Source organism: Pelodiscus sinensis, chromosome 5, assembly GCF_052426305.1.
Source record: "Pelodiscus sinensis isolate ZL-2025 chromosome 5, ASM5242630v1, whole genome shotgun sequence".
NCBI classification, from domain to species: domain Eukaryota; kingdom Metazoa; phylum Chordata; order Testudines; family Trionychidae; genus Pelodiscus; species Pelodiscus sinensis.
Window position 1 is genome coordinate 106,618,201 of NC_143056.1, and position 25,668 is coordinate 106,643,868.

The 25,668-nt window shown below is 41.7% G+C and overlaps 1 protein-coding gene across 10 annotated transcripts in view; it reads left to right on the forward strand.

Moving 5' to 3' along the window:
- SBF2 (SET binding factor 2) overlaps positions 1 to 25,668 on the forward strand; it is a 639,223-nt gene that overhangs the window by 295,682 nt on the left and 317,873 nt on the right. For 7 of the 10 annotated variants that reach the window (XM_006129312.5, XM_006129315.5, XM_025187865.3 and 4 more), the window contains one exon: positions 7,156 to 7,261. In XM_006129312.5, coding sequence (XP_006129374.2) covers positions 7,156 to 7,261 — 106 coding nt within the window. Of the gene's footprint in view, positions 1 to 4,354; positions 4,422 to 7,155; positions 7,262 to 22,986; positions 23,121 to 25,668 lie in introns of those variants that run through there. The other 3 variants (XM_089778628.1, XM_089778629.1, XM_006129317.5) reach the window with 2 other exon arrangements.

Consider the following 25,668-nt stretch of genomic DNA (forward strand, 5'->3'; position numbering starts at 1 on the left):
GACCTGTTACCAACAGTGGAGCACCCACAGGGACACACCTCGAAGCACAGTCTTTACTGCACAAAGGAGTAACTTCCTTTTACTTTGGAATCACTCCTTCCCTCCCTAGATTGTTACAGCTAGTGTGCTGTTCTCAGTTTTCATGATACCTAGTTTCATTTGGCTATGCTATGAAGCCACAGGAACAAAAGACAGGACTATGCAGCACTTTAAAGACTAAGAAGATGGTCTATTAGGTGATGAGCTTTTGTGGGCTAGACCCACTTCCCAGATCAAATTGTGGAAGAAAATTGGAATGACCATATATACCAAAGGGATACAATAAAAAAAAGTGAACACATATAAAATAGACAAATCAGATTTTAGAACAGGGGGGCTACGTCTACACTGGCCCCTTTTCCGGAAGGGGCATGTAAATTTCACCTATCGTAGTAGGGAAATCCGCGGGGGATTTAAATATCCCCCGCGGCATTTAAATAAAAATGTCCGCCGCTTTTTTCCTACTTCAAAGTAGGAATAAGAGCCTCCGGAAAAGGGCGCTTTTTCCGGAGGATCGGGGCCAGTGTAGACGCTCTTTTCCGGCTTTTTTAAAAGCCGGAAAAAAGCGGCCGACATTTTTATTTAAATGCCGCGGGGGATATTTAAATCCCACGCGGATTTCCCTACTACGATAGGTGAAATTTACATGCCCCTTCCGGAAAAGGGGCCAGTGTAGACGTAGCCGGGGGGTGAGGGGTGAGGTTAATGTTTGAGAGAATGATATTAGAGGTGATAATTGGGGAAGCAATTTTTGTAATGAGTAAGATAATTAGCATCTTTAAAGCCCATTAGTAAAGTGTCAAATTTAAGCATGAATGACAGTTCAGAGGCTTCTCTTTGAAGTCTTGTGTTAAAATCTCTTTGAAGTAGGATGCCGGTAATCAGGTCATTGAGACAATGCCCATTCTGGCATTACTAAGCCACAGGAAGATCCTGATTTGTAGTTGGTAGTCACTTTATCAGCAAAGGGTGCTTCTCTTCTCACTATCCTCAGTGCCTTGCAATTTTCCAAGTGCAGGGCAGTAGTGGCCACTCATTTGTGGAAAGGGATTCATATCTTCCATTACCTGGACAAATAGTACAGGGCATCTCTGAAAGCCAAGTTCTTGGTCATGTCCATGTTACCTGTTTTTTTCATTGTCTTGGCCTGCGGATGAAGAGGAGAAAGTCCATGGTGCTTTCAACACAAAAATCATGTTTATTGGGGCACTACTCAGTTCTACAAAACTGATGGCCTTTCTCCCTGTGGAGGTCTCAAGTAATCTGCCAAATCTGTGTGTCTGATTTAGATCTGTTTTAGTCCATGTAGTCTTGATCTGCTTACACACTTTTCTATGCAAAGCCATGCCTATGCAGTCACAGTAGGATAAAGTCTATCTACCGACCAAATTTCCACCCATTGAACTGATGGGCTAGAACAGGGGTTGACAACCTTTTCATACCAGACCCAAACTAAATCAAAATTCAGAACAAGTGGTCAACAAAGATCCATAGAAGAATGCAGGAGTCAGGACAGAGGTTTCGGTGTGGGGAGTACAGGAGGGGCTCATGGCAGAGGGTGGGAGTGCTGAATTTGGGGCAGAGGATGGGGGGCTCAGGGTATTTGGCTTGTGAACCATAGGTTGCTGGCCCCAGGGCTAGAGTTTCCCCCAAGTCCCTAGACTGGTGGATGGGTGTCACGGGGCAGACCCACCACCATGGTGCTTCTAGCCGGCAGTCCTGGGAATTAGCTCGCCTGCTAACTGGATGCCCCCCTCTAGCTGGTGTCTCCCCGTGTTCTCACTCTTCCCTCAAGTGCAGACTCGAGTCACTCTTTGACCACGGCATCCTCTTCAGGACACTGCCCTCTAACCGTGCCCACTCCAGTCTCTCTGCACCCCGTCTGGGGGTGTTGTTTACCCAACTGTGCACTCCAGGGTCCCCCCCTCCCAAGGGGCACCCAGTTCTTCTCCCAGGGAACACCCAGTTCCCCTGTACCCACCTTGCCACAGTCACCCATTGCCAGTCTCCATCTAGCCCCTGCCTCAGGGACAAACCTCAGTCTGTAATGGCCACTCATCACTGGCAAAGGGGTGTGGACCTGCTTCCTTTGCTTACCATGGCTGCCCCTCACAGCCCCTGTAGCTTCAGGCCTTGCAGCCTGGGGGCTTGCTTGGCCAGAGCTTCCCCAAGCCTGCTTTCCTTCTCCAGCACAGCTCTACCTCTAGGAAGTTTCCTGCTTCCCAGGCAGCCAGGTCCCTCCTGCTCTCTAGCCAGAGCAAGAATGAGCTTCTTCCTCCCTCCAGGAGCCCTTCTCTATATAGTTCCCAGATGGGCCCTGATTAGCCAGAACTGCCTCAGCTGGGGCTTCACACTCAGCCCTCTCTCAGGGCTGGGTTTTTGCCCTTAAAGGGCCAGTGCAGGGCAAGCGCCCTGTCACAATGGGTCAGAACAGCATATGTGTTCCTCTTTGCTTATCCACCTCCAATCAGGATCATAGTTCCAGATGCTTTGAAAACAGATTGGGGGCTCATAACTTGTGAGTCTACTAGTTATGGACACAGCAATAGGTCATTGGTTATTCCTTCCCCACATCACAGACCTTTCAGTTCAGAGTCTCATGGACAGTGATGTATTGTGTGAATAGGCAGGGGAGAGCCTGGCATAAATGAACTCCGTTCAAAGTGATGAACCTGTTAGTTTTGCCTCAAGGCCAGCATCATCCCTGAGGCTGTTCACGTTATCTCAGCAGGTTCTTTTTCTATAATCTTTTTCTATAATCACAAGTTGTCCCTGAACAATAGAGTGCTGAGGCTCATCCCCGGAGGTGGCACCCAATCAATAATTGTATTTGCTATGATGCACAAGTAGTAGAAAGGTCTGACTGCCTTGGTAACTGGAAATATTTTTCAATCTGGTCAGCTGATAGAGGTGTACAACAATAGGTCGCTAAGATTCTGGACATTCTTTAATTGCACCTCTAGTCTTCGGGTCTTTTGCATAATTCACTTTGGTTCTACTTAGCTATGATTTAAGCAGTTCATCCACCAATTGAGAAAAAGCCAGTGTTCTCTAAGGGACAGATTTCTCAAAGGTATTATTCCTCTCTATCCCCCTACAAAGAATGCAGTTACTAGGTGGGACTTAAACATAGTGCTAATAGCCTTTATGGGCCCTCCATTTGAGTCTCTAGCTAATTGCTCTCTAGTTCAACTTCCTCAGAAAATAACTTTTTTCAGTGCAACAATGAGAGCCAGAAAAATGGAAGAATTTCAATACTTTTATCTAGTACAAATAATATACTTATCTGTATCTTTTCAGAGCCACACTCCACCAAGGCTAAAAGTGTTTTCATACATTAGATGAACACTAGCATTCTGTTCAGATAGAATGAAGCTGTTTCAAGCATCTCTCCTTGCCTGTTTGTTTCTTCTTATGATAGAATCAAAGATCAAGCAGTTTCAGCACAGGTTATCTCTGATAGATTACAGCAGGAGTTGGGAGCCTTTTATGAATCGGGAGCCACTGACCCACAGAAGAATCAGTTGGCCTTCACACACAAGTGAGAAGCAAAAAAACAACAACCCCACCCTCACTGATGAGAGAGACACCCTTCACATTCCCCTTCCACACCAGAGCCTAGAGGACCCAGCCTAGTAGTTTTTGTGTGCTTCCAGCCCCGCAGCGGAGCAACACAAAGGTTGGAGCACCAGCACAGACTCTCCAATGCCGGGGAGAGGGAGATAGATCCTGAACCTCGAGGTCTGTATCCAGGCCAGCAGGGGACCGCATCTGAGGTTCCCCCCCCCCCCATTGATTATAGCATGCATTTTGAAAGCCTACAGGGCAGCAGAACTTTCCCACATGGAAAGACTTCCTTGCCCATTTCACAAGAACACAAACTATCTATTTGGCCATCTTACAGGACTTTTCTATTCTGGTCATAACATCTGTTGCATTGTCTTTGATTCAGCATCATGCCCATTTCCAGAGCTGATGCAAACTTTGGAAAAACAATTTTATTGTGCTATTCAGATAGACTTCAGATAGACCTGAACCGCTTGGGAGTCACCTGAGTGGAATACAGATATGAACCACTCAAAGAAAAAAAGTCTGTTATTTACCACTTCTGTACCTCTTTTCTTTAAGATGTAGTTTATACAGATAGTCCTTGGCTCCTTTTCTGTTCCTTTTGCACTGGGGTATTAAACTATATAGTCTGGTACCAAAGAACTGTGAAAGATGGTGGTGGTGCAGCTCTTAAATTGCCTTAGAAAGGGCTAAGAGGAAGTGTATGGCACATGTGCCACCCTGACAGGTACTGCTCTGGCTCCAGGTTACAAGATGCACACCTGAGTGAAATACACATGTGAACCATACCTCAAAGAAAATATACAGAACAGGTAAGAAACCATTTTTAACTCCTTCGGAGAGGTAAAATGTCAATTAGTTTGAAGTAACAATATCAAATTAGAAACCATTGAAAAGGTAATGAGGTTTGTGCTGTAAATTCTCAAGAAATTATCTACCATAGGAATTTTCCTCTTGCTATTATGTATGGTAATGTTATGTTTCAAACAAACTTTTGGATTTACACTTTAGTTCTCTATTTTTTAAACACAAGCACAGAATAAGTAAAATTCAGATGTATATGTTTGACTCGCTACGAGTTTACTTGGAGGCAAATCAAATCTTTTCCACTATCTACAGTCTCATTAAATGTTAGAGGGCTATTAAAATATTTAGAAAGATGGACTTAGCTGTACATAAGACTTTAACGCTTGTATTATTAGACTGAACAAATGAGCACTACACTTCAGATGTAAATTAAAAAGGTTAGCATATGAATTTTGTATCATAGCTGATGATATGAACCATTGAAATGGTATGTTGTGAATGCAGTCTGCTTTTAGTTAGGAAAGTAAAAGCTGTGCTAAGCTTTTGAGGACAGAATTATGTCTTCACTCCACTTTGCTATATTTGTTTTTCTAGGCTTTAAATATTGTAGACAGGAACATAGGTAGAATTCCAGCAATAAATTGCTTTGCATACCAAGAGAATAATTACTACCAATTTTAACAGAAGAGTAGATAATGTATTTCAGATGTATTTTGTCTCGGTCTGATATAAGAAGCTTGATATGATGATGTCTATTATTTTGACTTCTGACTAAAGCTGACATTTCAGAAGTTCAGGTGTAAGCATTGCTTGTATCAATTGAACTTTGAATGACACTTATAACTGTGAATTTTACTGTAGGAAGGATGTTGGGCATAAGTTATGTCTTACTATGGAGCCAATTTTTGTAACACAGGGGTTGTATCAAAACCCATGGAAGATGAATGGTATGAAATGGTAATAAATATGATTAGTAGAGTCATTATGATAAACAAGCTGATGTTTTTCTGTTGTTTTTATTTAAACCACTGAAGGAAACGAATCTCAGTTTTAAAACACACTCGTAAATAGCAGACCTTAAATAGTTTCTGAAACAGATGATAAAGTAATCTGTGATTATAGCTTTCCTTCTTTTATAATTTTCACAAATTTTGTGACCTGGTAATCCAAATTTCAGAGTTATTTCACTTCTTTGTTATTAACTAAACATCTTAGTCCAGTGGGGTGAGCAATCTGTGGCCCTTCAGGGTAATCTACTGGCCAGCTGAGAGACAGTTTGCTGACTTTGACCGTCCGTAGGCATGGTCTCTTGCAATTCTCACATGGGCCACAGTTTACTTTTCCTGGCCTATGGGTCCTGTGAAACGTGGTGGCCAGCATGTTTCCACAACCCGTGCCTCTTCTGGCAGTTCCCATTGGCCGGGAATGGTGAACCGTGACCCATGGGAGCTGTGGGGAGCCGTGTCTGCACATGATCAATGTCAGCAAAATGTCTCCCAGCTTGCCAGTGGATTACCCAAATGGCTGTGTGTGGCAAGCAGATTGCCCACTGCTGTTGTTCTGCTGCCAGTACTTTTTAAACTATTTTTACTCTGTTCTTTCCTGTTCTGTAATGTTTTTCATGGTGTTGCATATCTTCCTGGAAACCAATTGATAATATTTGAACAATTCAATTAGGATCTTTCTTATGGGGTGTAAGTTGTCACCTTGCACATTCAAACTATCATTCCATTGTCCTTATTTTAATTCTCCATTTTTAGACATCTTTTAGTTACATGATTACCACATTGTTTTTAAAAGTGTATTAAAATGAAAAATTAAGGTTTTTTTAAGTTTAAATAATGCTGAAATAATTTAATCCAAAGGATACCATTATAATTGTTAACCATTATCATCTTCTTTGAATGAAGAGACTAATGCTGGTCAAACGCTAGAATTGTGGAGTGGTACTTGGTCTGGAGATGCTTATGATCTAACTAGGGTTGCCAGATGCTTGAAACAAAAATACCGAACCACCTCTCTCCCCTCCCCCTCCCCCCAGAAAAACACCATTCTGTTGAAGGGAAAAAGGGGGAGGGGGACCAAAGTTATTGAGCAAAAAAGAAAAAGGACTCCAAACTTTATTAAGCCAAAAAACAAATTTTAAATAAAACAGCATGTCCTCTTTAAGAGTGAGGGAACAGGGGAGCGGAAAGCATTGCTTCCCCTAGGTCTTTTGGCTGGCAGCCATTTTGTGCTGGCAGCCTTGCGGAACCAGGTAAGCATGGGGGCTGGGATCGGGGGGTGTTGGAGGCCGGGGGAAGTTCGGGGGAGGGGGAGGCTGGGCACTGAGTGTTTGTAGGGTTGCCAGGTGCCCTGAATTTTCGCCTCCTGGCCAGGGAAAATTTCAGAAAATACCAGACATCTCAGGTGTCCGGTATTCTCTGAATTTTTTTATTGGACAGGAGTCAAAAATACCTACTGTCCGGGTGAATACTGGACACCTGACAACCCTAGATCTAACTGCTGTTCCATTAAAGTCACTGCCAACCTCAACAGAGGACATCAATTTCCAATATAGATTAAAATTTCAGTCTGTAAAAGAAATGATAATAATATCTTTGAGATTAAAATACACAAATAACAATTTAACATTTTCTACTATATGCTTGGCCTAATTAAGAGTTTAAAATATATAGTAAATCTATAAAAAATATATAAAATTGTTTAAAGTATGTTCCAAAATATTTCTGTCTACAGAAATTGTTTTCATTGGGAGCAGGAGACAAACAACTGATACAAACCCCTTTACATGATAGCCTTCCTGTTACCAATACGAGTGTGGCCCTTCTTTTTCAGCAATTGGGTAAGTCTATTCTCAGTTTGTTATAATATTTTACAAAATGAGATATTCTCATTTAATTCAGTCATATTTGGTAAGGGATCAAAAAAGATTGCCTTAATGCTATGATACTATATAAGACAAAGCCCCAAATATTGGGACTGTCCTTATAAGTAGGACATCTGGTAACTATACTCTGACTTTATATAAACCTCCTTTTGCTACATCCCATTTTTGGAATTTTTCTCTAGCATTATGCAATACTTGCAAACCTGCTGTAGATTGTACTAAACCTGGCTATGTTTCATTACAACTGTATTATATGAAGAATTTTCTTCCTGGCCACCATAGCAGTCCTCTTCATATCCAAAGAGGATAATTTTGAAACTAGTAATACTTAAAATGAATTGAAAAGCCACCTCACATTCCCATTAAAAGGTTGACAAGACTCAATAGAACTTGTTACTAATGTCCCTCTAGCTTGTTACAGTAGTAATCACAAAGAGCTGCATAAACAATGAGGAGTCCTCTGGCACCTTATAGACTAACAGATTTATTGGAGCGTAAGCTTTCGTGGGCAAAGAGCCACTTCATCAGATGCATGTAGTGGAAATTCAAAGAACTGCTGGCTAATTTGCTTTTCTTTGGTTCCAAATTGGATGAGAAGGAGCACAGTATCTTAAACGAATCCCACCTCAGTCAGCAGGCCACTCCTGACACTAGCCATTTTGCTTCTCCCGCCTTTGCTACAGAAATATCAACTGCAAATAGATTCCTAAATTGGGTGTGTGTTTAGGAGCTAGAAGAAATCTGTAAATCTGCTCTCTAAATTTCTGAGCCTCTGGGCATGTCATCAACAACGACAGGGCCTCGGGATACATGTGGGATGTGAGACCACATTTTAAACATAGAATGAAAATGGATACAAATAGAATTATTGTTACTGAAGAGGAGGAGAAGAAAGAAGAGCCTGAGCACTTGGAAAAATCATTCTGAGACACTTGCCCTCCTTTGGAATATGCCACTGAAAGGAAAAATATGTGTAAGGATAGTCTAAGTGAGAGTCTTATGGGAAATCCACCAGTACAAAAAGTCTTAACTAGTAACCTTGAAAAACGTACACTACAGCAGCTGTTCTCAAACTTCATCAATCTGAGGAGGACCCCCATTTTGTTTCAAAATGTTTCAGGACCTTCTGCCCCTTCTCCAAGGTGCAGATCCCGCTTTACTCCATCTCTCCTCTCTCTGTCACTCGTTCTGTCCCACCCTCACTTACTTTCACAAGACTGAGGCAGAGAATTAGGGTGTGGGTGCGGGAGAGGGCTTTGCCTGGGGGATGGGCCCAGGGGTGGGCCCATGAATGAGGGGGCTCTTGGTTGGCATGCAGGAGGGTACAAGTGCTCTGGGGTGAGTTTGTGGGAGAGGATTCCAAGTTGAGGCAGGGGTGGTGTGCAGGATCCCAGCAGCGCTTATTGTGGCCCCCAGAAGCTGCCGTCAGATCCCTGTGGCCCCTAGGGAGGCTTTATGTGCTCTCCTTGTGCCAGCAAGCACTGCTCCTGCAGTTCCCATTGGTCATGGTTCCTGGCCAATGGGAGTTACAGAGCCAGCACACAGGGAAAAGCAATGCATGGAGACTCCCTGGTCATCCCTGCACTTAGGATACGTCTAGACCACATGCTTCTTTCGAAAGAGATCATCTAGACAGCCACAACTCTTTCAAAAAAGTGATCCGCTTTTTTGAAAGAGAGCACCCAGGCAATCTGGATGCTCTCTTTTGAAAAAACCCTGCTTGTGGTAAAGAACGCCTTTTTTTTTAAAGAGCTTTTTCGAAAAAAAGGCATTCTTCCTCGTAAAATTAGGTTTACTGCTGTCGAAAAAACTGCCCCATTCTTTCCATTTAATTTCAAAAGAACATGGTGGCAGTCTAGATGCAGGTGAAGTTTTTTCGAAAAAAGGCTACTTTTTTCCTGAAAACCCCCTGTAATCTAGACATAGCCCTAGGGGCTACTGCAGGGTGGCTGTGCCCTTGGAAGAAGGGCAAGTGGGGAGCCTGCCTTAGACCTAGACTGCAGGCCTCAGGAGGCATGGGGAGGAAGGAAAGAAGTTGATCAGCAGAGCCCAAAACCCGCCTGAAGTTCCCTTACATACCTAGTCCACACTGCTTCCCACCGCTCCCAATGGCCGGGAATGGCGAGCCACGACCAACAGAAGTGCGATTGCCGATATGTGTGGAGGTACAGGTAAACAAAGTGTCTCATGGCCATCCTGTGGCTAGCCATGACCCAGAGTTTGAAAACCCCTGCCTGAAGGTATGCTGCAGGATCCTCCCTATGCACAGCAGCCCTTGGTTTGGGAGAGTACCAAAGTAAGCTTTTTATGGCTGCACTAAATAAACCCCAGGATCTGTTCCTTGAGTGAAACTTTACACCTCCTTTATAATATCACCTTTGATAGGCACGCTTGCTTGTGTTTGGTTTCTGAAATAGTCACTTATATATTTCACTGACTTCAGAGCACTTTCATGCATTCTTATATTTCCATGTTTACCATCAAGTAAATGTAAGTAGGTGCTCTGGTTATTGAATTTTCATAGTCTTAGGAGCACTAGGAATGACACATCAATATTTTCCTATATCTAAACAAATCTGAAGCAGATTGTTGCATACCTTTGTTAAATAAATGGTGATATCAAAATATAGGCATTTTTGCCCATAAATGTAAACATCTATTGAGTTTTTATCTACTTTAATTTTTTATTTGCATCTTTTACTGGTTTTCATCTTGTTTATTTGTGTAATCTTTTGTAACAGCATTTTACAAGCATTTTAAGGAGGATGTATTTTTAAAAAGGATATATCTTATGACTGTTACCAAAGAGATTCATGTTATCTCGGGGGGAAAAAACCCTACATTATATTCAATTTTTTCTTAGAAGACTTCCTTTTTTCTCATCATACCAGAACACTGATTGTTTGGTCTGTATGACTAACATGTTAGCACTGTGTTTTCAATAACTGATAACAGGAATGTGTATGTTACCTCAAACTTTGCCTGTCCTTCAAATTGAACAATAGTGTTTTAAAAGTTCCAGGAAAATCAGGAAGTTTTTCCCTATAGGAGATTGCTCTGCACTCCTCCAGGAAAGGGTTTCTTACCTACTTGCCATCTGGATCTCATCTTGTTCAGGTAACAGACTGCTTCTACCCTGCAAGAGAGAATCTATTCCATAGGATGTCAGGATGGCAATCTTATGTCCTTTGAAGAAAAGTGAAGCTCTCCCTTAGCTCCTATTGGTCTGCCTTTTTAAAAACTAAAGAACTCTAACGCAGACCTGACAACTCAATGCATCTCATGAGACTGTATATTCAGTCTTGGGGTTAGGTCTACAGATTCTTGGTCTGTGTAAGTCACTAAGGTACACTGTGTCCCTAGGAGTTTGTAGCAGTGTCAGAGTCACTGCTGTGGCGTCTCCTGCTGGTCACCCTGGGAACTAGCTCCGTTTCTTAGAATGCTGGTAAACAGTCTTACAGCATTGTCCCTTAAATAGGGGAGTGCCAGCAGGCAGTCTGTAGTGCTAGTCCTCAAGCAGGGAGGTGCTGGTAAGCAATCCGTAGTACTGTCTCTTAGGCATAGGAGTGCTGACAAGCAGCCTGTAGGGCTAACCCTCAAGCAGAGAAGTGCTATTAATTAGCAGTGGTCTCAAGACCTACAGTGGGGAGGCAGAGTGGCAGGGGATTGTGAAACGTATCCCCATCTGACTCCACTGCATTCCAGCACATGACCATTAAAGTGGTGGGTTATCTTGCTACCAGGTCAGCGTATATCCTCCCTGCAACACACTGACCCTCTGTTAAGGCACCAGATTGTCAGCCGAAAATACCTGGGCTACTTCCTACCCCAGCTCCAGGTCAAGCTCCGCAAGGCTGCCAGATACTCAGCCACTGGTAGTGCCCCTAATGCTGGTTCTTCCGGCTTCTCAGGGTAATTGGACATCAGCTCTGGCTCTTCAAGCTCGTTCGTTTATTCAGCCACCAGCAGTCTCACCAGCTCCTTAGCTGAGGGCCTCTCCAGGTCCAAGGCCACACCTGGCTCGGCAGCAAAGATGGCGGACGGCACATCTGTCCCCTTCCCTGGTGCTACCTCGAGTGAGCCTGAACTCCAGTTCATATGACTGAGTTGGAAAGGATTTGCTTTGACCCCCTTCTCCAACCCAAGAGCCAGCTCCTCAGAAGCTCCCCACCAGCGAGGGGGAGTTTGACATCCAGGTGATTGTTATCTAGAATGTCAGCAGGAGAAATAGAGAGCTGTTTGGCTGCTGAAGGAGGAGAGTTACCTATCTACCCTTTATTTCCCCTGTATTCAGCATTGGTGTGAGGTCACATCTGGATTATTATACAAAATCCTGGGGACTCCCATTAAAAAAAGGATGTGGACACATTGGAGAGAGTCCAGCAGAGGGCAACAAAAATTATTAGGGGGCTGAAGCACATGAATTATGAGGAGAAACTGAGGGGGGATTTGTTAGCAGCCTTTAACTACCAGAAAGGGGGGAGTCCAAAGAGGCTGGAGAGAGGCTGTTCTCAATGGTGACGTATGGCAGAATGAGGAGGAATGGTCTCAAGTTACAGTGGGGGAGGTCTAGGTTGGATATTAGGGAAAATTATTTCACTCTGAAAGTGGTGAAGCACTGGAATGGGTTACCTAGGGAGGTGGTGGAATCTCCATCCCTAGAGTCCCAGATTGACAAAGCCCTGGTTGGGACAATTTAGTTGGGATTGGTCCTGCTTTTAGCAGAGAGTTGGACTTGATGACCTCCTGAGGTCTCCTCCAACTCTAATATTCTGTTATTCTATGTGGGAAATTGTAAGCAGGACCAGTGAAAACCACCACAAATTGAGCAAGGAGGAGCTGATAAGACTGTTTCAGGCATGCACACTCATTGCCCTTCCACCTCACTGGTCTCGCCATCACTCCTACTTTTCCTTGTTGAGCAGTTCAGTCTTGATCCCTGTAGTGAGGCAGAGTGGCCACCCACTCACCTGGAAAAGGGGGACAGCCCCTCTGCGAGCCCCGATGGGCTACGTGCCTTTGCCCCAGGGTAAATCAGGAATTGTGCTCAGTTGGGAAAGGAAGGGAACCTCCCTCTAAAGAAGAAATCCTCCCTTGGTCTAGGGAGCTCCTGAATTTGGTGCAAATACACCTTCTTCTCAGACACTGACGTCTTATAAATCCCAGGTAGTCACTGCAATGTTCACCTACAGGCATTCTGTCTGTTCTCACAAACACAATGGGGAAAAGATGCCTGCTGGCAGATGAGTTTACAGGATTCCTCATCTAACTCAGGTTCCCACCTCCTCTCCAGCAACTGCTAGAAGGCTTTACCAGACCTCCTGTTCAGAGCAACAAGAATATAAAACAACCAAAGGGGCTCTCAGAATTCCTGGGCTGTTACTTAGCCTTGTGAGGGTTTCTGCAGCAGGACTACTGTAAACTGATATAGGCTGAACCTCCCAAATCCGAGACTCTCAGCAGGGTCAGGGATGTTGCTGGACCAAAGAGCCCTGGAGGCATACCCGGGCTGTGGAGCCCCAGATGAGCGAGGCAACATCTGGGGAGCCCCCGCTCTGGCCCAGAACCCCCTGCATTAATGGGGCCAGGCGGTAGCCAGGGAGTTCTCCCCCACGCCAGGGAACCCTGGCATTAGCGGTGCCATGTGGCTGGGGAGTCCTGGCTCTAGCCAGGGAACTCCTGCCTGCACTCTGGCTGCCTGTGTCGGGATGGGCCTGGCCAGGAACCCCGGGAAACCCTTGGTTATAGTGGGGCTGGTGAAGGCCCAGAATCTCCAGCAGCAGCGGGGCAGACCCAACAAAGGGGTGGGGTGGCTAGGCAGTCCCAGCTGCGGCCCCCCAGCAGCAGAAGCAGCAGGAGGGCCAGTGAAGGCTAGGTGGCCCCAACCAGGAACCTGCAGAACACCCAGCAGGACAGCAGCAATCAAGCAGTCCTCAATGTGAACCCTGGGGCAGCGGGCAGGCAGCAGGGTGGAGAGCCATGCTGGGTCAGTATTAGGGGGACCAGTGGCAGGGCAGGTAGCCCCAGTGAGAGGAGCTTGGGAGTAGGGCAGACAGCAGAGGAGCATTGACTTCCCCTGGTCCAGCAAACTCTTTGGTCCAGGAAAGCGCAGGTCCCAAGGGTGCCAGACTGGGGGTCCAACCTGTACTGAGATTACTGGCTGCAGGTTTCACTAGTGGAACACCTCAAAGGAATTGAGGAGTTGACAGAAAAGCAGACCAAAATGCCTCAGCTAATCAGACCCCATTTATAGTGCAGTTGGCACAACTGTTGAACTAATGGAACCCTGCTTGGGCTGCCCATCAGCCATGTCGCACATGCTGGGCTAATGGAACCCTATATTTTATGAGTCGACCATGTGCCAAATAGCCACCCCTGCAAGGTTGAGAGAGAGAGAGAGCCCCCAGATGTGGAGAAATGAGCAAGAGGAAGCACCCTATTGTCTTACCACTTATTTCTGACAAAGGTACTCTGGTCACTTTAACAAGATATAAGTCTGTCCTTAGGGAATCCTGCCTTACCCACTTTAGGTTTCAGTGAGACTATAAGGGCAGTGCCATGCAGCTATAGCATGGCCTGACTCGCTAAAAAGGGGCCTCTTGAAAAGTAGATATGCCATACAGTGATTATGTAGCTATGACCTACTCCAATGAGACAAAGGCTATGCCATGTTCTTGGTATTGCTCAGCTTGGCTTACTAGGGTGTCCAAAGACATGAAGACTGTTCTCATGTAGCTGTTGCATAATACTACCTGGCTCATTAAGTGACAAGAAAACCAATGTAATCAGCTTCAGAATATTCAGGCTTACAATTAAGGGAGCTGTTAGACAAAGTGGTAGTGGAATCCTCAGGTAAATAATAAAAATCATTACAGAGACTTCCTTATTCCAAATCTGGGAAAAGGAATGTCCACCCTTATTACAGGCCTAGGTATATTTTTTTTGGAGGGGGGAGGAGGGAGGGACGGAATGGTTGCTTCCTAAAGGTGTGTCTACACAGCAGTGCTTAACTCAAAATAAGCTATGCAAATTGAGATACATCAATTGTGTAGCTTATTTCAAAATTGGGAGCATTTACAAAGCACTTTTTTCGAAATAGAGCACTCTTCCTCCAACTTCCCTTATTCCTTGTACAGTGAGGCTACGTCTATCACTGTGCCTCATTTGCATATGTTCTTGTGCAAGACTGGCCAGTGTAGACGTAGCCTGTGGGTTCCAGAAGTCAGAGTAAGAAGTCCTCCAGCTTGACAGTATGTCAACGTTATTTCAACATAACTGCTGGCTGTGTAGACATGGACTAAGTTATTTCAAAATAACAGTGGTTACCCTAAATGTAGAATGTAAGGGTACGTCTAGACTACATGCCTCTGTCGCCAGAGGCATGTAGATTAGGCTACCAGACATAGTAAAATGAAGCGGCGATTTAAATAATCGTCGCTTCATTTAAATTTACATGGCTGCCGCGCTGAGCCGACAAACAGCTGACTAGCTGTTTGTCGGCTCAGCGCGATAGTCTGGACGCACGGGTGGCGACATCAAAGGTATTTGTCGACCACCCAGGTAAGCCTCTGGGATGAGGTTTACCTGGGTGGTCGACAAATACCTTTGATGTCGCCACCCGCGCGTCCAGACTATCGCGCTGAGCCGACAAACAGCTGATCAGCTGTTTGTCGGCTCAGCGCGGCAGCCATGTAAATTTAAATGAAGCGGCGATTATTTAAATCGCCGCTTCATTTTACTATGTCTGGTAGCCTAATCTACATGCCTCTGGCGACAGAGGCATGTAGTCTAGACGTACCCTAAGACTACAGCAAAAGTAGATAGAAGAAATCGAAACACAAGAAGGGGAAAGACCAGTCATCCTGCAATGCAAATTCTAGCACTAGAAACAGCCCTTGATTGAGATCAAGAAAGATGCGATAGACAAGAGCTTGGGGAGGAGGCTACTAAAATTTCAAAGATTAAGGGCTTTTTTCAATATTGAGTAGTTAGTTCCTGAATGCAGTTTAAGGGTACTTCATAGAATTTTCAAATATTCAGAATCATTTTCTCTCCTCCACTCTTCTCAAATCCCCAGAAGATGTGAAATAATGAGGAGGCTATAGATCTTCTTTAAGAATTGTCATGATAAAGTGATGTTTTCCAGCCGCTACTCATTCTTGTTTCTGGAACCCAGGAAATCCAATGACGAGAAAGTATATTTGGAAGTAAAACACTTGAACAAGTTCATCAGGAGGACCTTATTCAATATGGAGACCTTGAAGTCCACAGCAGTGGTCATCTGCCAAGGGGATTACTTTATATCAGTTCACTTGAAGGAGGTCTAATTTCATCTGCAAATTCTCTAGGCATAAAGGATATTTCTGCAATTTATTCACAGGCCTGATAATTTGCAAAATAAAGCATTACTTTTTGGGCTGTCATCTGTGCTTCAGATGTTCAAAAATCCGGAGAGGTTCTGGGAAGGGATGGACATGGGAGAACACAAGGATTTGTCATGAAAACAGATGGACATCTGGAAGTATGAGGGGGTGTTCTCTATAATTTATGGGCAGAGGCCCATCTACAGTCTATCAGAGCCTTGCATGACAAAGGCTCCAGCAATACAAAGCTTGACTACTTGAGCAGAAGGAAAATCGATCAGGCTGAATGGAGTCTTCACAACAAATCCTTTTGTTTTTCAATCCTAAGCAAACTGTGATACTTGCCAATATTTTGCAAAGACCAGAGAACCTGAAGCACTAGGCATAGATGCCCTATCACTCAAGTTGCCAATAGGATTACTTTACACCTTTCTTTAAGTGTCCACCATTAGGAGATCAGCGAGGAGGAAATTAAAGTCACACTACAGGCTTTACAATGGCTCAAAAGCTTCTGAATCCTATCTATCATTTTTCTTTAATCCAAATCCAGATTTTTTATCTCAGACCTGGCATAGTAGAAGTTTAGGTCAAATTTAGCTGCATAAGGTCAATTTTCTAAACAATGAATCAACACTACAAAGACCATTCTGTCCACTTTAAGGGCCATGAAATCGATTTCAGTACTCCTGATTTTATAAGAAGTAATGCTGAATTTGGCCTATTCGTTTCTGTGGTCCAGGCTGCCTATGTATGGCATCATGAGTCACAGGAGCAAGGGGTTGGCTGGGTCACCAAGAATCACTATTGGTATTTCCACTTCTCTGATTCTAATTTTCTGTTCTGGGAAAAAAGTTACAGCTTGCACTTTTCTGAAGAAGCAGGAGTTCCTTAAGATGCATGCATTATACAATTTTCCTCACCATTTCACAAATAATGTCGGTGTGAAAGCTCTTCTAATTCATGAACACCTGTAGTACCATAAGAAGTACCCCTTGTGGTTTATGTATTCCTTGGCAAGGTTGTCGGGTACCAAAATGGGGATTTGTGTTCTGTCTGTTGCCTCACTGCAATTAGGGAATCCCATAGCTGCCATGGCATTCACATTTCCCAGAATCACTGCCCACAGAATTGTATTGATTGCTTTGGCTACTTATATATCAGCAGCCCCCACTGTAGATTTCCCCATCTAAATTGATTCCCAATGGACCAGTAGCTGTCCAGTGTTACAAGCTTCCACAGGACAATTGCCATGTGCTTCTCCACTGTCAGAGTGGGTCTCATTCAGGTAGGTGGGGGAAAGCCATTCACAAAGTTCCATGATAGTGGCCTTGTGCATTCTGAAGTTTTGCAGCCAATGCTGATCAACCCATACCTGCAGCACTGAAGCAGTCCCACAAATCTATGCTTGTCTGACAGCACCAGAACTGGTGTTCCACTGTTTCGAGAGGATTGATTGTTGGCTGCATTTTCAATTTGCTCAACTCAAGGACTTGCCTTAATGACATGCCCGTGGCATCCTGAGATTCATCCTTGTGCTCTTCCTGGAGTGCCATGCATGCACTCTAGACATACTCCACCATTAGGCCCACCAAGGTAGACATCAATATCACAATGTTTTGATGCACAACGGGATTCATGAGAGAAGGAGGAGGGGGGGAACATGCTTGTGCTGCTATGGCATCTGAATGGATAACCAGGGCCAAATAGGGTATGAAAAGACTCTTTTCCATTGATCTCAGGCAGGGGGTTAGGGAGTAAAAGAGTGCATTATGGGATGCTGGCAACATGAACCCAGAGCGACCCACTGCACAGTTTTGGTCCCAGCATTCATTGGAAGAATACCTAGAATCCAAGGTGGTGCATGCACCATTGGATAACTACCCACAGTGCATCACTCTCAAAGTTGAAAGCAGTATCCCTATTGTGGATGTGCTACTTTGAACTGCATTGAATTCTTGCATGCAGTGGGGACATGGACAATATCGGGTAATAAGAAATTGACCTTAATAAAGTCAACCTTATCTTATAGTGCAGAAAAGGCCTCAAAGACCACTTCTTCACCAAGATCAAAACAAGATATATCTAGCAATTTGGCATTTCTAAGGACATTTCTAAAAATGAAAGGTCGTGTTGAAACGCTGTTGGCATCTAGAAAAAACTGACAAACATGTCTCACTTAAAGACTTGGTAACCATATAAATTTATTATTGTTATTATTTATTAGCAGCAGCAGCATTTTTATTATAGCAGTATGTAATGTATGTATTATGTCTCTATAGCTTATTAATTTAACGTCAATCAAATATTCAATCTAATTTTCCTCTTTACTTTGGCTTTCAAGGTGTTTGTGGCATCTGTATCCTTTTCAGGTCTCATTTGCAGATACTGTACATTACTTTAATTAAGTATTTTTTCCATTCCATTCCTGGAGATATCCTAATAACATTGTGTACTTAAAGTGAGCAGATAATACAGATTTCCAGAAGAATTTAACTTTAACACAAATTTACAATAAATATTCTTAGGCCTAGTCTACACCCAGATTTTGTACCCATGTAACTATTTTGGGGATTTTTTACCAGATTTTTTTTTTACCAAGTTAGTTGTGCCAATACCTTCCTTTGTGGGGATGCCGTTATATTGATATAAAAGTGCATTATGCTGGTATGACTTAACTCCCCTTCCTGTGTGGGCATAACCATACTGGTATATAGTGAGTTTATTCTGCTATAACAGCATCCATTTTAGGGCAGTTGTATCACTTGATACTGGTATAGTTGCAACTTTTTGTGTAGATAAGCTATTAACTTGTTTTGAACTTTTCTGCTCTTCTCTATGTGTACTGTGAACAAATTTTGAACATTTTGTAACTTACTGAAGAAGAAACAAAGGGGCTTTCTCTGTGTTTGTTTTGTTTTGTTTTTTGAATGACTGGGCTCTCACTAACAAGCAATAACTTAGCACTCTTTAATTGTTCACATGCATTCTTCTGTGTGTGACACCTGGCAAACTTTGAAAGCATTTTTCTTTGTGTACAGAATGCTCTCTATATTATATTGCCATTTCTAGTCACTCTGTTTTCAGTTATTTCCTATAAAACATCAGAAGAATTGTATAGAATAAATAACTTAGAACTGTGAAATACAAATCATATACAAGACCTTCTAAAGATACATCTTTAAATGCCATAAACTCCTTCTTTTGGTCCTATATTTTATGATGCTGTTATTGCCTATGCATTTGTGTATTCTCAAGTTTAGAGAAGGGAGGCAGGATATTCTGGGTGGATGAGTTTTTGGAACATAGATCTAAAACGGAACTGAAAAAAATCTGGACGTTGTAAAAAATGCCATTAGAAACAATACAAAGCCTATGTAAAATATTGGAACTCAATGGAACTGTGCTGATTTAGACCAGCCAAATATCTGGGCCTTTGTTCAAAAAAATATTATTTAAACATCTTTAACACAGGAAACATTTTTCAGGATTCTGAGGATGGTAGACCTTCCTTTTTCTATACTGCAGAAATATCCCATTTCTATTTACTTTTTTTGCATGGCAACACTAGTTTCTGAAAGTGAATAAAGGCACTATAATTTATACATGTTTATATTTCAGGGGAAAATTGTATTATAAGATGCATCACAAGACTAGCTATTTCTTTACCACCTATTCAGTTTGTACACACAAATTCTCATTAGAGCTGTGCCAAATGTGATTGCTTTAGTTCATGAAACTATACAAAGTGAATCATGGCAGGTTCATTGATAAATCTCAAAATCCCTTTAGCTTTCCTTGAATTTTGGGGTTTGTATAGAAGCTCAGGGACCTGTTTCCCCCAACTATAGTTTAAGAGCTTTTAGAGCAAGTGTAACTTGAAGAACTAGTGTCAGCTATGAGACCTGAGTGTTAAATATTGGTACGGGCCTACATATTTGCTAAGAAACCTGCTTTGTTGAACTAGTTAAATATGTAGGAAAATACATTTCAAAATAAGTTACTACAAAAGTTGTGTGTAATGAGTTGTATAATTAAAACAACTGAGCTTGCCTAAGTAGACTCATTGAGCTCTATGTGCAGAGTCAAGCTGTTAACACTGAAGAAGCAAAAATATTTTAAATTAATTTGCTCTTGAGAATATTTAACACTTTGGGGGATGTGTTTAGTAATATATTATTTCTCTTTTTCTTTGCTTTAATTAAGTATGGAAGGGTAATTATAATATTCAAATTCCTAAGCATTCAAAAGTCTATATTAAATTGCAGTATTAAAGGTAAAAGATGTTCAACTTAAATCATGATCTATATATGCATAATTGTAGTACTGGGAAACGTTATGTAAAATTCATTGCACAGTCGTATGTTAGATAGCTTCAGGTTGCTGACTAAAATATTCAAATGTCTTCAACACAGATCAAAAGAATTATCTGTTCTTAATACTGCACTTTATTCGATTTAGAAATAATTTGTATAGGAAATTTAAACAGTGTTTACTTTGCCACAATATTAGTGTGTTGTGCTCTAGTAGTATATTCATACTCCTTTTTTCACACCCTATGGTTTCAAATTTCCTCAAGGGACTCCTTCATATTTGACCCTAGCCAGTGACTCAACTCCTATGTGGAACTTCAAAGTTGTCCTTTTAAGGTTTATGGGGCTCTCTTTGAACCTGTATCAGAATGCTCAATATACTTTACTATTAAGATGGTCTTTCTCATGCCCATTACTTCAGCATAGAGACCCAGTGAACCCCAAAACCTTTCAGCCAGATCATTTTACATATCCCTCTATAAAGACAAGACAGCGAAACTATACCTCATGTTAAACCCTAGGCTGGTCTAAGAATTCTATCTAAACCAGTCAGCTTTTACTAGTTTACTTCCCAAAGATGCATTTGATGGTGGGAGAAAAGAAGCTTCGTATTTGGACATCTCCAGACTTTGTTTCTATTACTAAAAGGACCAATCAGATGTTTTTGGCTTTTTGACATCCCAAACAAATTATCATACAATACAAGGTATGCAGGAACTCTTCCAGGCATTGATATACTCTGTGTTCATGTCAGCATTAGCTTACAAGTTGTGAAATATTTTACTGAGCTTTTTGCCAAATATCTCTTGACCCTCAATTCTTAGCTATGGAAAAAGTACTCTCACATAATATTTCATCCACTTATTGAGCCATATCCTTAGCTGGTGTAACTGGTATTGTTCTGTTGAAGTCATTCAAGCTGTCACAATTTACAGGGCTGAGCATATGGCACATTATTTCCAAAGTGATTTTGGCCTGCTTGTCCTCCTTGGTCCCACATGAACAGAAGATAACACCAACCCATCCCATTTTGTTGAGAGCACATTCTTTCCATTTCTAACTAAAGGGTTTTGTCATGAGATTGGCCCAGTTCATTTTCAGGCTGCCCAGTGGTCATTTGTGATCAGTAATATGGGGTGTCCACATGTTGTCATGCCTGTGTACTACATGACCTGCCCATCTCCACTTTGCATTGTACATCACCTGCAGTACATCAGTCACCAAAGTAACTAGTAATTTTTGTATGACTTTTCTGCAATTGAAAAGTGCTAGAGTTGTAACATTAGAGACAGGCTTATTACGGTATTTGGGCACCTAAATATGCAAATAGCATTTTAATAAATTTGTGGATTCTAAGGCCAGATGGTCATTATCTAGTCAACAAATTGGCTATACAATTTCCTTGAATTAATTTGTTTGAACTAGAGACCATCTTTTAGAAAAACATCTTGTATTGATTTAAAAACTGCCAGTGAAACAAAAACCTCACAATCCCTGGTAAATTACTCTAAAGATTAATTAGTTTCACTGTTAAACAAATTACTTATTTCTAATGTAAATTTGGGGAGCATCAACTTCCAGCCATTGAGTCTTCATTATATCTTTGTCAGTTAAGCTGAAGATGCCTCAATTATCAAATTTCTGTTTCCACTGTAGGTACTTACAGACTGTGATGAAGTCAGCCCTTAACCTTCTCTTTGTTAAGCCAGCCAGATTTTGCTCCCTAAGCCTTTCTCTGTTAGACATTTGTTGAAATCCTTTAATCATTCTTGTGATTCTTCTCTGAAACCTCTGTTCCTTATAAACATACTTCTTGAACTATAGACACCAGAACGGGACACAGCATTCCAGTAATGGCACCATCAGTCCTAAATACAAAGGTAGTATAACCACCCTACTCCTGTTCAGTATTCCCTGCTTATACATCCAAAGACAGTGTTTGCTTTCTTGGACAACATGTTTCACTGAGACCATAAGTTGAGTATCCACCATGATGCACAAGTCCTTTTCAGTGTCTTTGCTTCTCATAAGTATTGACCAGGCATAGTGCTGTCTAAACTCCAATTTATCAGTGAGATTGGATGTATTCACTCTGGTTTGGCTATAAATGCCTAACTCCAGTCTACATCTTTAGATAAAACTTTGGAAAATCTGGCCTCTGCAGACTTGTAGTTTGTATTTGTGCATGTTTTAAGTTCAACACAAGCAAATGCCATACCAGCTTCATCCCATTGTTAACTTGCCTGAGTTATGATCTGGAAAAGGCTACCAGTAAGTGTGCAGGTTGTGTAATCTCTATGCTCATTCATTTCCTTGTCCATCTGCTGAGAGTGCCAACGAGATTGTAGCTTTGGTGATCATTTTTGTGATGTGAATACCTATATGTTAGCAGCAAGACTTGAGTCCACAAAACTAATATCCAGCAGATCACAAGCTAGTTACTTCATATCACTACTTGATAATCCAGTCTTTATTTGAGACTGTGACCAAGGCAGATTAATGTTCCATGTGCTATTCTTAATCCGCTGAGTTTGAGTGCTTTATTTCTGTAAAAAATATTATTGATTGCAAGTAAAAGGACATTTCTAAAATTATAAACATCAGTTGTTCGGCAGATAGAAATCAATTATTGTCTGATTCAAGCCTGCCAAACATGCTAAAGCGAAAGTATTTTACATGCTGGCACACTGTAGTGTCTATTTTTAAATTGTATGAACAGGCCACGAGTCACTTAAGATTTCTCCTTCACATCAAGTTAGTATTTTAGAATTGCTATGAGAATGAATAAAGAAATGTTTTGGTTGATTAAACTTATCATAAATCATTTTCTTAATATGTGCCTATTTCTCCAGAAGTTTTGAGACCTAAGACAAAATATTTGCCAAAATCAGTAATTTTGCACTGCTCAAAATGGCATTTTTGTGACAGAAGAAACTCAAAGCATTCAATATTTCCTCAAATGTGGAAATCTTTAAATACAGATTCTCTTCCTTTTATTACAGAGAAGTGATAAGTCTTTGGTTATCTCACAGTCCTTATTGAAAGAAATATCCAACACACAAGGCAACTATCCCTCCAAAAATGTTCTTCATCAGGCATAGGAGAGCTCTAAGGAAGTTCTGTTCTGTGGATCACCACTAGGTAGGTCACCAAGTTACAACTAATACGTACTTTAGGACTCTTCAGGTCTGAAACCATGACATTGGGGAAAGACACATCCAAACCCCATATACTTCCCACTTTATATGTTTGTGATGCTTTGGGGTTCAACCAGACCAGTAAAGAGTTGGACTGCCTGCCATACAACCCTGGATGCATCTATAGTGTTCAACCTTGATTAAGATCTCTGATGTCAATAGTGTGCTTACAGCACAATAACTCTACTGTGGTGTCCACTAGCTTTCATTATTTCTTGAAAGATGGCCCCAACACACACTGCAGCAACAGGAGGGATTCTGCCACCACCCTGAGAAGCAGTTGCTTTGTTAAAGGAAGAATTCTCCCTTCAGCCAAGCATTATCAACACGATTATCTATGGGTTCACACCCATGAGCAATCTAGCTGGATCAAATTAACTTTTGAGTGAAGAGCTGGCCTAAGAGTAAAATGTATCAGCTATAGTTCTTGTTCCTACTTACTGCATCTTTTCTAGTGCACCTGCCTGTTGCAGCCAGAAACCACTCTTACAATATCAAAATGCTGGTTTCTTTGCTCATTCAAGATGGATGCCCCAAAGTATTTCAGCATTTCCGTATATCCCCAAAGTTTATCTTTGATTTCAAAGTCAGAAAGCCCTCCTGGGAGTTCAGCTTGGCTCTGCTACCTGTGTTCCCCCACAAATTGACAGCATGTTGATTTTGGAGTCTTCTGTGACTTTACAATGCAAATGATTTTCCTGTAACCTCCTATGCAAATGAATAGTCCATTTTCCATATCTTTGGTCATTCCTGGCTTCATTTGCTAGTGACACAGACGTGTTTGTTCCTTTATCTGGAAAAAAACACCTGTTTTGCATCCTGTATCTGTTGAGTCTCCAAATCATAATATCAGAGAACATCCATAAATTCATGTACAGTTTTGTTACAAACACTTCACATTGATTTTAATGACCTGTGTTTTACTTATTTTTGAATGGTATATTGCATGACACCTGAATCAATGTCATAACAACAGTGTGTATTTTGAGATGGTCAGGCATGCTGAGTTTTATTATTATGTGCAAAGGAGACCTTTGCTATCTGACATGGTAGTGTTCTGAAGTCACAGTATTTTATTAGCTTAACTAAACTAGTGAGCTAAGCAAAATCATAAAGTACACACACACAAATCATATTACAGTTAGTTTAATTACCAGTTGATTAAACTATATCAGAAAGACCCACAATTCCTTAAGCTCTGTGTAATGATTTGGGAAGGCAGTAGACTTGTTTAGCTATCAACTCAAAAAATAATGGGGTATTATCAAACTCCGTGCCAAAGGATATATTTATGTTCTAACCAAATGGCTGATACAGGAAAGATCAAGTCACTCCCAGTTGAAGCTAATGCAGAAACTACAGCTCTGATGTGAATTAGGGCAGCATACCAAATAATCAGTAGTTAGGTAGTAGTTCCCAGTCTCTTACTCCCAATATTAGTTTACTTAAAATATTGTAATACAATTCAAAGTGGTATGCATTGTTATATTTATTAATATTCAAATGACAATTGAGGTGAAAATGCATGATTACCTAGGGTTAAATATATAACTACTAGCCCAAAAATTATAGGCACCTGTGATTTCTTAAATAGCTGATTGTTTAACTTAGGGCTGTTTAACATATTTTAGGAGCTATTCCATAAGAATCATTTTCAGAGTCTGTGAGTTCTGTGCTCACTTGCTCTCTCTCTCTCTCCCAGCTATCCTCAGGACTTAAAAAGGGGGGAAAAAAAGCTGAAGAATGTTCAAATACAGCTATGTCCATTTATTGATTAAAAATTAGAAAACAAAACAAAAATGCTGGCACACTGCAGGAAGATTCTCATGCCTTTTGGGAATTTATTCAGCTGCAGGAAGCTGGCATGGGATTGAAAAGATTAGCTGGTGGTCTTATTGGTTGGGCTGACTAAAAATTACATACTTGTAGTTGTCTGATCTGAAATTTAGCTTGTTGCTGAACTCCTATCCCTCACTGGCTTAATGGGAGAGTGAGAGAGTACAGGCCTCTTGGCCAGGCATGACAATGTTGCATGGCTAGAAGCAGAAAGGTAGTGGCTACAGCATCAGACAGGCAATGTAGATCAAGCCAGAAAGCCAACAATTGAAGTTGTTTTCTTTTCCTTTAATTTTTGAAGGTGGGAAGGCCTTGTTTGTTCCTACCCCATTGAGGATTCTCCTTCAGCATTCCCTTGGCAAATATGTCTAAAGCACTCGCCTTCTGAAGTCACCTAGATCACACAGAGGGACCAAGTTAGGTTACTTTTATGCTAAAACAGAATCTCAGCATTCTAATAATTTAAGACTCAGAAAGTCCATGTACTTAACAGTATATCCAGTCTATCAACAGGTCCGGAAGTCATTAACTAATGTCCACAGACATTACCTCGACCATTTTATAAAACTCCTGACTCAAAAATTATTTTAAAAATGTAAGGCTAGCAGAATGTTGGAACTAAATTTTTTTTAAAAAATAGTAATTTCACCTTAATT